At 39.7% G+C, this 13,946-nt stretch overlaps 1 protein-coding gene across 1 annotated transcript in view; it reads right to left on the minus strand.

The window, feature by feature from the left end:
* Positions 1 to 4,473: 4,473 nt before the first annotated feature.
* fgf11b (fibroblast growth factor 11b) overlaps positions 4,474 to 13,946 on the minus strand; it is a 43,582-nt gene continuing 34,109 nt past the window's right edge. Inside the window, exons 4-5 of the mRNA XM_042499385.1 lie at positions 4,717 to 4,915; positions 4,474 to 4,610 (exon numbers count right to left, since the gene is read on the minus strand). Of these exons, the coding sequence (XP_042355319.1) occupies positions 4,474 to 4,610; positions 4,717 to 4,915 (336 nt within the window). The remainder of the gene's footprint in view (positions 4,611 to 4,716; positions 4,916 to 13,946) is intronic.

The raw sequence follows: 13,946 nt of genomic DNA on the forward strand, positions 1-13,946 counted from the left end.
CTGATACTTTTCTCTTGTATATCGTTGGATATGCACACTGATATTCCAGTAATATTCCGAATATGACAATATTCAGAATTTGATGCAGGTCATGTAAAAAGGATATTCCATTTGGAACAGGCCTTTTTTAAATGCAGCATTTTCTGATTAAGACATGTTGGATATGCCAGTATCATTTGGATTTAAATAGCCTTCTTTGGGCATGTGAACAGTGCATTTGGAATATGTGTAGCAATTAAGGTTGTAAGGCAGTTGGCAACACATGACCTCTTTTATGTGTATGGTCATCTCTGTGTGTCGTCATGGATGCATTATACACAAACCGACTTGGCATCAGTTTGCAAGGGTAGAAATGCATGCCCAGAGGAAAAGTCCACATTTCTGGTGGAAAGGAGAAACAAACCTACTTTTTAAAAAATTGACTTGGATATGAGTAGGTTTTTGGATATGCACAAATATCGTAATGCCAACCTGGCATCCTGGCACAAGCAACAGCAGTTCCACTTTTCCAAAGTTTGATGTGAGAAACGACATGTTTGGGCATTGTTATCAGAATATGCACTGCTGCATGTAAACAGTAAAATTTGTGGAATATTCATTTTCATTAGCCATGTAAACAGCTTCATAGGAGTGTTGTCTTTTTGGGTGTAAGGGCAAAACTGGAATGTTTTGTGCAAGTAAACGTAGTCAGTGTAAAGAGAATATCTTTAGGGCCTTGGACTCTCAGTTGGACTAATTAAGACATCTAAAGATGTCTGTCTGTAAAGAGGGAACTTTAACAGGCATTTGTTACAAAGGATTAATCAAGAAAATTAACAGCTGATTAATTGACGGTGAAAATAATTGCTAGTTGCAGCCCAACAGTATAGACTAAAGTAAAGAATCAATTGCCTCTCACTTTGGCATGCGAGAATCCTTTGCTGTCAGTCAGTCACTGCTTTGCACCTCCAAGTGCTTTCCTTTTATAGACTGGACTTTAAAATGTAAACTGGCATGAAGAAGCTTCCATATGGAATATAAAAATATTGAAAACTGTATGAGTCCAAGCAGCTAAAATAAGCCTATAGGATTGTATACTTCCTGCTGTGCACACACTTTGATATCTTACAGTAGTTTGTAATGCACAGTTATAAACCATTCTAGGCTCTACCAAATCCACCAGGGAGATGCAGCACTGGCTTGTCAAAAATAGAAATGTGTAGGTCTACAATGCAAAATACTCTACAAGGACAAAATATCCAAATTTATACGGAATGATATTCCCCCTGGAAAATCCCAGAAAATTAAAGACTTAATGAAGAAATGCAAAGCTCTCCAACTAATTTCCTTCACAGACCCCCATGTCATAAATAGCGCACAGTGCCTTACATGCCTCTTTGTCTTACATTAATTATCATATCCACATGCCTCATGAAACCCTGCCAAGAATCTTGCTTACTTTCCTGCAGAATTTCCTTATCAACATTCCTCAAGAATACACCTGCTAATCCTTCATTCCTTCTAAATAACAGCCTCCATGCACTGACCTCTTTACAATTCAACAAGCTATTTCAGACTTACTCTCACCCTCAATGCTGCACATTTGTAAACCCTCCGTTTCACATTCAGTAACCCCCTCCTTTCACATTCAAACCCCCTAGAGATTATGTGTGATTGTTAGTGACCATATAGCTTAATGAGCATTTTTATAGTTTGCTTAACACGTCTCCTGGCGTTGCCCTTCCTGACATATCAAGGGACGTACTGCTGTCTGTGTTTGTTGGTGGTATCCATGCAAATTGACTTTGACTGAACATTGTGGTGACATTTTTACCCCTCAGTGGGTTTCCAGAGCAGACAGCACCCAACAGCAGTCAGCATTGACATGACAACAACCAATACCCTTACAGCTACTACGTATTTAGAAACCTCAACTTGTATCAGAATATTGCATATTTTTCTATAATTGTATCTCACTGAAAGACCCAGTGCAAACCAAAACATTAGCTTATTGCACCTCATGAAAATATTTAATTAATTAGTAGTAGTTTCTGTGGGTTCCTTGTGCAGAGATCCTCAGTGATCAGTGAAAATGGTACACAAGACAGATGTCCCCCCCATATCAAAGGCACATTGTCGTGCCCTGTTTGAAGGACGTGGTGGAGGTTACCCACAGTATCTCTATCTATCATCTGTGTTGGCATTCATTCACACACGCATTCATTCTCCATACTGTGGAAGACGTCCACACACAGGGGTTAAAACACAATCACACCAAGACATTGGCTCAAACAACTCCATTTTTGAGGGCGATTTCTTCCAAGGTGATTTGATAAAGCTAGTGAGTGGATAAGCTGCCAGACATCCTCAGAATAACAAGTGCTCCAGCTCAGAGGCTCCTCTGGCTTTGATGTTGAGCTTCAAACCTGGCTTTTGCTGACAGCAGATGCTGAGTGAAGTACACACACTACGGCTCCTTTTTTCAGGTTACCGAGTTCAGATCCACCATGGATTTAAAACATGACCCAGTTGATAATTTGTAGCCTTTATGGGGCTAGTGCAATAATAAGTGGTCACCTGGTCTGAAGTGGGGGGGGGGGGGGGGGGTTGATAGAGTAATGCTCACACTGTCACTCATTCATAAACTTTTTTTTTTTTTTTTCTTCACTGAGATTTATCTTCTGGCTTGTTGGTACAATATTGCTCAGGTGTTTCACAGCCCAGAGTGAGAACTCCAGTAATGTATGCTCTATTTTATGGCTCATCTTCCCTGAAAGAATTGTGGCTTTATTTTACTTCTATATGACATTAATACAAGAAGTGCCTCTCTTGTGAGCTTCATAAATTTTCTGTATTACACATCTTCTGGAATGCTAAAACCCTGATCTTGCAACACAGTCTCACAGAAATATGTGAAATGGACATGATTAGTCAACAATGCATTACATATTTTGCAACAAGAAATGTGTTAAAATTATGTGCTGGCAACACAAATGTCTATTATGAACTATTCTGTTGTGAAATGATCACAATTTGGTTAGGCTTAGTGAAAGTAATACATTGGGAAGACAAAAACATACTTGGTTAAATTAGAAAAAGATCATAATTTCAATTAAAATAACTACATAAATAACGTAAATGTATGTTCTTTGTGTAGTTACATAAGCTCTGTAAAGTCATGTAACTATGTGGACTTTTGGTTTCACATGGGACACAAACAGTGATGTTTAGGAAAAGATCATGGTTTCAATTAAAATATGTTTATATATGACGTAAGTGATGTAAACTTACGTACTTTGCAAAGTTACCTTATGCATCTATGTAAAATACTTTGCATATTTACGTAAACACTGTAAAATCAGGTAACAATGTTAACTTTTGGTTTAACATTGGACACAAACAGCTCTCTTCTGGTTGAAAGCCCAATTTTGTTTGACCTGCCCCACCCAGATTGTCTCGCTATCTATACTTAATTTGTGTCTCTACCAAACAAAAGATCCTCATCGACTTTGCATTGACATTGGTTTTGTGTTACCAGTGCATAATTTTGACACGTGTCCACCATCTTGTTAAGACTTCAGGTCCATTTCAAGTATTTCTATTAGATGTGCTGGATTTTGTCACTATCATAAGCATCACCGTTACTTTTAACATCATCGTCATCATCTTTCTGTATTTAAACTTATGCTTTCAACTGAGCTGTCATCAGTTATTTTTTTTTTATCACAGGATTGGTTAAAATATTAAAACAGAAACATAAAACAAACAAAAAACAGTAGTAACTGCCATTATTTTTCACGTCATAAACTCCTCTGTAAATGTAGCAGTTATTAAGTCCACACACTTTCTCCTCCCCTCGTCTTGCTCAGCTGACCTGACCTGAACTGGGTTCCCTGCAGATATCTTTCCCCAGTGAGCCGTTTCATCTCACTTTGAGCTTTTAGTTGACCTTGGTGATTAGCTTAGCTGGTCGGCAGATGGTGGGTGGAAAGCTGGCTGAGCCACACTGCCACCAACTTTAGGGCTCAAGAGGGGGCCCATGGGTGAGGATTATGAAACCGAGTCAGTGCTGGAAAAATGCGTGAGTGGTGAATCTACAGTACAATAGAGCAGACGGTTGGTAGGCATGTGAGAAAAGATGAAATTGTCAGTGGGACAAAGAAGCTTGAGCATGACAGAGAAATGAAGGAGACTGTGCATTAAGAAGTCACAGGGGGGCAGAGAAAGAGACAAACAGTGGGAGGGGGGAGGTGGGAGTAGTTCTGGCTCAGGACCTGGGCTTCTTTTCTGTGGTGACAGGTGAGGGGGGGACTCCTCTCTCAGGCCTTCTCGGCTGCTGATGGACTGCTGAGTCTTCATCCCTCAGCATCTTGTAGTGCACTTCTGGAATGTGGTGGCCAGCGAGGGCCGTTCCCTCAGCCACCCTCAGTGCATAATGGGCAGCTGTATTCCCAGTGTCACTGCTGCCCTTTGTCCCACCCTCAGTCTCCTGTGCTATGATGCATCAGCCTTGGGAGCTTCTTTCCGTCCATTCTTTAGGGACGGCGAGTCTGATGTCTTCACTGTCTTCCGAGGAGGACTCACTGGTTCGCTGGCGAGCTCGTGTAGCGATGGCTCCTTATACATCGCAACTGTGAAATAAACATAGAAGCTGTCAGTTAATTGTAATGTCATTAATTAATGAGAAGCTAGTTTTAGTTGTGCTAAAGTGACATAAAGGACATAAAGGCCACACACCCTCTATAACTTTAGGCAGGAAGTGCGCAGCTCCTTTGGTCTTCTTTACCCGGTTGCCCTTCATGACCTGCCCATCACGGTTGATACCGATATACCAGGAGCGGCCAGACTGGGTCTGACGATAGAGCATGGAGGAGTATGTAACATAGTAGTTCTCAAACACACTCTCCTTGAACTTACACTCCGGAGTGAAGTGCTCCTGAAAAGAAATATGGAAAAGGGGAAAGGTGCAATCATATTAGCATAAAAAAGAAGAGAAGAAAAATAATGTGCAAATGCAGAGCTCTATGCCTTTTCCCCATGGAGCACATGTGCTCCTAAATGAAAAAAAATGCACACAAAGAAATTTAAGAGCACAGTTTAATAATGTTCAAGCAACACAGAGTTTATTAACAAATAATGTTTTACATATGTACTTAAACTGTATGTATGTGTTTGCTCTCTCCATGTGTACAATTATGTTAAGACACCCATGGTGGAGGACATACAGTACTCAGATCTTTTACATGCATAAAAATAGTAATATTGCAATGTAAAAAAAACTGAGATACAAGTAAAAGTCCTGCATTCAAAATCTTGCATAAATTAAAGTGCAAAAATATGAGCTTTAAATTTACTTAAAATACCAAAAGTTAAAGTGATAATGCAGTAATATGTTCATACCTTTAATGTTGCAGTTGGTGAAGAGCTCATTTGAACTGCTTAATTGGTAGTTTTTGAATTTTCCCTTGGGGATCAATAGTTATTTTGTTGTAATATATGATGTTACAGGAACTTAAATCATAAAAGAGACGTGGGGTAAAAAAGTAACTTACAATACTTGCCTCTAAGTGGAGTAGTGAAGTATAGGCACCCCAAATGTGTTCTTAAGTACAGTAGTGGAATCAATGTATTGACTTGCTGTGTTGCTTGTGTGCATGTTTTTGCCCCCCCCCCCCCCCCCCCCCTTTTTTTTTTTTATTATTATTAATTGCGTCATTGTGCGTACCCTCTCTAAATATGGACTTTGTTGGATGTCCATGAATGCAATGCCAGCGTAATTCGCATTCTTTTTTCCTCAGCAGCAGTTTGTATAGTTTTAGAGGCCAGTAAATGCAAAGTTTTGGACCCAGTGCAGTAAATAATTTAAGATTTGTACCATGAGTGTGGTTGAATGAATACCCTGAGAGCGTGAGCTGCGCCGAGCGTGTTTCAAGTTAGAGCGTGCGCACTACACGCCCGAGCAGCGCTTGTCAGGTGCGTCTGAGCTGCAGCACATCTAGAGAAATTGTGGTTTGCCGTTTTTTTACGCATGACGTTGACTCTGTACCACTTTATACTGCAGTTTAAAGTCTCCCTCTGTCACTGAGATGAGGAAATACAAAGATGTTTGTTTTACCTCAACTTCCTTGCTTCCCTTTCAAAACAAAAGCTATATGACTGTGTCTCTGTGGAAAGAATGCCATCAGTTGCTGATACAATGCATTTTATTTTGAAACATTTACAGGATGGGGTTGTCAGCTGTGCAGGAGCTTGCACAACTTCATAAATGAGTGAAATATGTGCTTATAAATGTGAAAATACAGCACTCATATCAGCAGGCAGCGATATGCTTTAAGGCCCAGTTAAGGCTGGACTATTTTGATGCAGGAAGAATGTACTAGCTATGATTATTTCTGTTAGAGAAATGTTATAGTGCTAATTTTACTGTAAGATGTTTTGTTGGACTGCTAAGTTTGAGGTTTGTTACTGTAACAAAGAGTAACTGTTTTGTTAAGTGACTTGTATTTTACATTGTTTTATTTATTTTGCTGTTGGACTGTGAAATGTAGATTGCACTACATTCCTTTTACTTGAGTGGAACAAGCAGGTGGGTGCATTGCATTGATGCATGCATGCATTAATTTTATTTTGGAGAGACTTTATATCAGCCTGTAAAACACAGATTACCAGTTAAGACTTAGCTGTTTTTTGTTGGGGAATAATGCCCTGCAGCCTTTTAAAATGTTACTTTCAGTAAATGTGTTGTATTTATTGAGTAATAAAAAAATAATATTTAGATCAATTAAAAAAATAGATTAATCGATTAATCGAAAAAATAAACGATAGATTAATCAATACAAAAATAATTGTTAGGTGCAGCCCTACCCTGGACAGTATATATTCCAATAGTGCTTCCAGTGAAAGCCCCAGCTCCAATGATATAAAATCAATATGTGGCGACAGATGTATTAATTGTGGGAGGCTGGCACAAACATGCAGCGTGATCTTCACAAGTTGGCGCCCCATCCAAAAAACTGAACATGCATCATCACAGAAAACTCTGTTTTGACTGAAGCATTGTGGCTTGTAGTTTTTTGGTACTTGAAAATTTTAAACAATTAGCAGTGGGAGGAAACATGTTGTAAACCGCACAAGCACATCATACACATAAAAAATTTTTTCTAGTTCGCACATCTATTTTTAGGGACAAATGCGAATGAAGTACTTGCACTGCAAAGCCCTAAAATGTCACGAGAAAACTGTAACCTTTTTATGAGCCTTTGAACATGAACTTTATTGCATGTATGCAAACTTGAAAAAAACAAAAACAAAACATGGATATAAGACGTGAGATACGTTAATTAGGTGATTGTTTCCTGGGGGAAAGGAGGGATAGAATTATACCCGGACTTCTGTTTCTTTGAAAGCATGAACATCTGGGTCCTTTGGGAACAGCAAGACAAGAATCCATACTATACGTGAAGAAATAACATTAACATCTTTGCTAAAGATAACTTTCCCAAAGGAAAAGAGCATAGTAGATGAAAAGCGCCGAAACATTGACACCTACACCATACAGTAACAAATTCAGCCTACACACATACATTAAATAGCCTACTGTACATATAAATGACTTATTCTGACATCAAACTGCACTGACGTCTTCGGAGGCATTTCAAGTTCAGAAAACTTGCCGAGCCTATAATGATCAAGATACTAGATAAGGGATTTGTTCTTTAGAAAATTTGTAGTTTGTCTTTTTATTTACACAACCTAAAAAAAAACAAGGGTATTTGGAATCACTGTTTCTAAAATCATTTTGACATTTATTTGCTGTGCATTATGGTTGCATGTATCATGATGTCCTGCAAGTGGTCTTAGAGTGTCATATGTTGTGCCCTGTCTATAGTTTATTAGTGACAACAATCAGTACACTGAGTTCCATGGATAGCCCAGCTATCAAGCTTTCATCAAGGTATGTTTTTGACTGTAGCATTTCATGAGCTTATTGAGCCTACAATTTAACATGCTTAAAAATTCAAGCTGAGCCATGATAGGCATTTTACAATTTGTTCCCAACATGGGAGCAAGGAAGAAGAAGAAATAAATCTGTTTGTCATTTTCTGGGGTTTTCTTAAATCTATATGAAATATCAAATAGTTTTACATGTTTTACCCTCAAAAGAAAATCTAATTAAACATATACTGAAGTTTATAAGGAGGCAAAAAGAACACATGCTTTCGGCACTCCTAGGCAGAGCAAGTAGAGAAGCCATATTAGAAGTAGGTCTGCAAGTTTTCATTATTTTCATCCAGACTATTCTTCATGAATTAATTTGAAAGAAAGCCAAGTGCAGTTTCTCAAAGCCCATATAAAATGTTCAGTTTGCTTGCGTTGTCCGACCAACAATGCCAAAACCAAAGATATTCAGTTACTGTTATAGAGGGGACTAAGAAAACGATCAAATATTCACATTCAAGAGGTCTGAACTAGTCACTTTTTTGCCTTTTCAACCTGGTCTCACTCACAACTCACGGAGACCAATGCTTGGTCTGTGGCCCTTGGCGTCAGATACTGATACACCGGTGCATGCTTTAGCGGTGGTGTGAGACACACATGGCAGTGGCATATTTTGATGCACCCAGCAACTGTTTAGCTTAAAGAGCGAGAACATCGGCATGCACGGATGGGAGTGGAGGTGAAAGAGTTAGACACGCTTCAGACTGATTGTGTCCTGTGTGCAACCAAGAGTACATAAAGTTTAATTAATTAAATTTTATTTTGATGACAATGTAGTGTGCTAGTTTGTGTAGCAAACTATGCTAGTGATGCATTTCGCATTACATTACATGAGTAAAAAACAGACTAGTTTTAAACGTACTTATTTTTACTTTTGTTGCCCAAATCTAAGGAAGTAAACCCTTCTCATTTTTTTTTAATCTGTGTCCAAAGTTTATTTAGATAAGAGACTGTATGTATTTAAGGAGAGGAAGCTTTAAATTTCGTGTGAGAACATTTTGAAAAGACAGAATACATGTAATGAGAGTGAATTGACATGCTGGAGCAGTCCCAGACAGAACAGCTTTGTTCCCCAGGCTTAGATAATCCTGAACTCCTCCTTTGACTCCACAAATAGCAGGATTTAAAGACAAATTTTAAATTTGTTTCATTAAACATAGTTTAAAAAAATTAATTATTATAAATTATAAATCTACCTTGTACCTTGTACCAAGAGAATCACAGTTTAAGGTGTAGGACCACTGATCAAGCACCAGTATTTTACAAGTTGGGAGTGAAAATGTGTTTGAATTTTGCTTTATAATAATATTTCTGTGATTATTTAATTATCAAAGTTGTTGCTAATTAATTCAAATAAGTTCATCAATTAATCAATTAATTGGCTTATTGTTAGTTAGCATATTTGTTAAAATGCAGGATCTTCATCATGGTTGAAAAAGTAGCAAAAGAAGAGGGGTGACTGAATGTTTGTTTTAAGTATTTGCAACCCCGTTTATTTCCCCAAAATAGAATTATCCCTTTTATAAAGGATGCTCTCATTTAATGTCAATTGCTAAATCTGAATAGACATTACAAAATCAAAGCAGCAAAACTTGGATCAAATCCAACAATATAGCCAGTCTCAAATGATCATATTCCAGGAGCCCTAACCTGGAAAGAGCCAGAACCCTGCATAATGTTGACTGGTGATATTAACCAACAGAGACAGATATACATCTCTCTTAGTCTCCATCAGGGTCCCAACAGGGTCCTCCCCTGTCAGAGAGCAAAGCCAATCTGCTGGATTGATTAAGTGAGAGCAGCAGGGCAGAAATGGCTGAGTGGAGGATTTCTCAGAGACTCAGGACGACAGAAGAGGGCCAAAGGATCACAACTTGGCATAGACAAGCTTTAATAAAGAGCCAAAAGTAGATTGAGAAGGTATAAGAGACCTCCAGTTTCACACTTATCACAGATCATCACCTTTCTCCTTCACAGGGAGGCATCAACCCTTTAGCTGAGAAGGCAATTCAGGACTTTGTGCCCTTTCTCCATCCACTCCTGTTCCTGCTGCTCCACTACAGTTTATGCCCGTTTAACGGCCGTCTTACTACCATAAAAACAAGCACCTACGCTTAACTCAACAAACTCTCCCACTACCACCACTACCACATCACAGAGCTATTTTAAGGTCCTCTGACAGGTTTGATATCTTCTGCTGCGCTAACACAAAGAGGATGGGATCGATAGATGATCTGCTTCATTCATTATTAATCAGGCCAGAGAGCAAGAGGGGTGGGAAGCACAGGAGACAGAAGGGGATAGGTAGGAGAGACAGGAAAGAGAGCAGGAGATCGGAGAGGACAGAGGGGTTGCTGGGTAATAAAGGAGATTAAGAAGAGAGAGACCTGCTTTTTTGCATCTCCCCCAGGACCAAAGCAGGAATGCAAGGCTGAAAAGGGCTTTAGTCACCAGCACCCAATGATCTGACACTCATGTCCCTGCGGAAAAAGAACCCATCATGCCGACAAAATACCCTTCAGCTCGACCTCTGGAATGACGCTAGTGATAACCCCACTCCCAAGTCATCCTTTAATTACCTAAATTAAATTAACTTAAATTAGCCTAATGATAGAAGCCACATTTTCTGTATTTCATTCAAGTAGTCTCCAAAGGTCTGGAGAAAAATGTTCACCAAGAGAGCAGACATATGCCTTCACCAACCAGTCACACTGCAGTTTACATTCATGTCTGTCTAGACTTAAACATAGCAATGGCCGTTGACAGTGCATCAACTATGAATATTGCTACAAAGAAGCTACATATTGAAAAGTATGGATGCTTAAAACACATCTTCAACCCGACAGCACAGTTAAATTATACAATCCTTACAGTTTCAAGGTGGGCACCCAAGATTAGAGTCTCCAATTCAGTATCCAACCAAATATCTCTATCAGTTCATTCTCGAGACGTTTGTGCCAAATTTGAAGAAATTCACTCAAGGCATTTCTGAGATATTACATTCAGAAGCTTGGGATGCACATTATGACATAGTTATGTTGACCTTTGCCCATTAAAACCTAATCAGTTCGTCCTTTAATCCGGGTGGATGTTTTGATAAGTTTGAAGAATTTCCCTGAAGGCATTTCTGAGATTGTGTGCTCATGAAAATGGGAAGGACAGCAGGCTACACTGACCTCGACTTTTGACCACCAAAAGCTTATCAGTTAATTTTGACTCTAACTGGAGATTTGAGTAACATATGAAGAAATTCCCTCAAGGTGTTACTGAGATATCATATTCACGAGTATGAGACGGCGCATGGTCAAAGTGAGTCACAGTGGAGATTTGTGCCAAATTTGAAAAAATTCCCTACTTGAGATATTGCGTTCATGAGAGAGTGACAGACACAAGGTCACAGTGACACTGGCCTTTGACCACAAAAATGTAAATGCTTCATCCTTTAGTCCAAGTAGACATATTGCTAAATTTTAAGAAATTTCCTCAATGCGTTGTTGAGATATTGGGTTCATAAGAATGGGACAGACAGTAGGTCACAGTGACCTTGATCTTTGACCATTACAGTCTTATCTGTTCATCTTTGAGTCCAACTGGAGGTTTGAGCAAAATTCGAAGGAAGTCCCTCAAGGAGTTACTGAGATATCTTATTCACAAGAATGAGATGCATGTAAGGTCAAAGTTAGACCCAGTGTGCATTTGTGCCAAATTTGAAGATATTCCCTGAGATGTCATGTTTACAAAAATAGGAAAGACACAAGGTTAAAGTTACCTTAACCTTTGACCGCCAAAATCTAAGCAGTTCGACCATGAGGCCAAAGGGAGCTATGTGCAAATTTTGAGGAAATGCCCTGAAGGCGTTCTTGAGATACAACGTTCACAAGACCCGGCCAGACAGACAAACAGGAAACATATTGCCTTCATCCACAGCTGTCGTAAAGGCATAAAAAAATCCTAGGATGGGCCTATAAAATCGTTTTTCCATGATAACCTGCCACAAGGACCAATATGCCTCTCCTTAACTGATACAAATATGTTACTGTAATTATCTCCATCTCTGAAACTCACCTTGAGATAACCTCTAGACCCACAACAGAACTACAGGGACCATCCAGGGTGTTCTGACTGAAGATATCACTCAAACCACCAGATTTACCTGCGCAGATGAATCACTGTTAAAGATATGTTGAGGGCAGCACATTTTTAAGAGTGATGGGGGAATATTTCCATCGAAATGATGGGGTGCTTGGACTGGAAATTAAATAAAAACCTCTTTCTTCAACAGCGTCTCATTTAGAGACTTGGGTAGCTCCCCCCTCCACGTGTCTCAAGCCAAAAATGAATTTAAATGAAAGCAGACAAGAAAGGTAATATGTAGCATCCGTGCTGAGAATCCGCAAGATGGGAAGAACCTTTTTATGATACAGAGCAGCACCCCCCTTATGTTACTGTAACCCCCACCTCCCCCCACCCCCGCACACGCACGCACACACACACACACACACACACACATATACACACGCACACACACACAACACCTCCTTCCTCATCCCTCGTGTCTGATTACATCTATTCCACCTGCTACAGGAAGCGTAACTCTCCACGCCACCATACACTGGGATTGCACTCGCCACCAAGCAAGGACAGTGAAATACTAATAATACACACTCAAAGGGCAGAGTTCCTTAAATCTGACTAACCTGTTTCCTCTGCATTTAATGAGGAAATAACAACAGCAATGACAGTTATGACTAAAAAAGATCCGTGAATAATATTTAATGTCTTGTTTTTTCTCTCGTTTCATCATGCATACACAAGCATGAAATCAGAACTAACGCCCCATGAAAACACAGCTCCACTTCTGGAATTCAAGACACGTTTTAGCATTTCTGACGTGCAATTATTTGCAGTCCCCTGTTTAGACAGCAGGGGTCACAGTGTCATACAGGCTTCCTGCATCTATTGACTGTCCCATCAGCTCCCTGGGTAATCTATGGAACGACATGAAATCTGCCCAGCTGCAGTAATCCCACAATACTGCATTACTCCTGCAGCAACTCACAGCTCACATGACATTAAAAAATGTAAAGCTCAATTACAACAGTCATTTCAGTACATGCACATAATTGCATGTGAGTGCGTGCAGTACAGAACGCCGCCAGCAGGGCATGTTGCTGATGTTGTTGTCACACCAGATGTAGATGCACTATGACACGCCATGTTACATAAGTCAATGGGGCATAGACGTGCTTATTAAGAGGGGTTTACGGGATGAGACTGGCAGTTTATACTGTCTAGATAAACACATGTATGGTCTGTGTGTAAGGCTTTATAATAGCCTATAGAGGCACGATACTTGCATGACAAGAGCAGAGCAGATGTGCCTCTGCAGTGCTGACTGACAGCTGGAAGGCCCCTGTCAATATAATGTAGCTGAGATAGGAGCTGTGGCTGACTGTCCCCTCTTCGACTCTCAGTGACAGCGGTGACCGGCTGCTGTCTTTTTCAGCTTGCTTTAAATTTTCTTGGTAAGATAGGACACAAAAAGCAATGGTTTATTGTGTATCATCGACTTAAATATCTTTGCAATTCGCAAGGAATACATTCACATATTTCATCAAGAGAAATTTGGAGCAGCAGTGCAAGGTATATCACAAGTCAGTCAAAAAGAAAAGGTTTTGCCTTCCCTAAGTGCTCTTAATTGGCCGCCTGGCAAAACGTCCGTCCTTATCATTGCATTTCTGCATTTCATCTTTTTTTATCCTGCTCTGGCCAATTATCCTCTCCACTACTTTTTCTAATGTCCACATTTTATCCTGTCCTGTGATAAAGGCGATGCTATCTGGCTGCTGGTGTTGTCCTGCATCTCAATGTAATCCTCCCATGAAAAGAAAAAGAAAGGACATAGGTCTCACGCTCTTTCTTTATTACTCTCCTGTGTCTGTCTAACTGTCTTCCTCACTCTCTCTATC

Source organism: Plectropomus leopardus, chromosome 13, assembly GCF_008729295.1.
Source record: "Plectropomus leopardus isolate mb chromosome 13, YSFRI_Pleo_2.0, whole genome shotgun sequence".
Lineage (NCBI taxonomy): Eukaryota > Metazoa > Chordata > Actinopteri > Perciformes > Serranidae > Plectropomus > Plectropomus leopardus.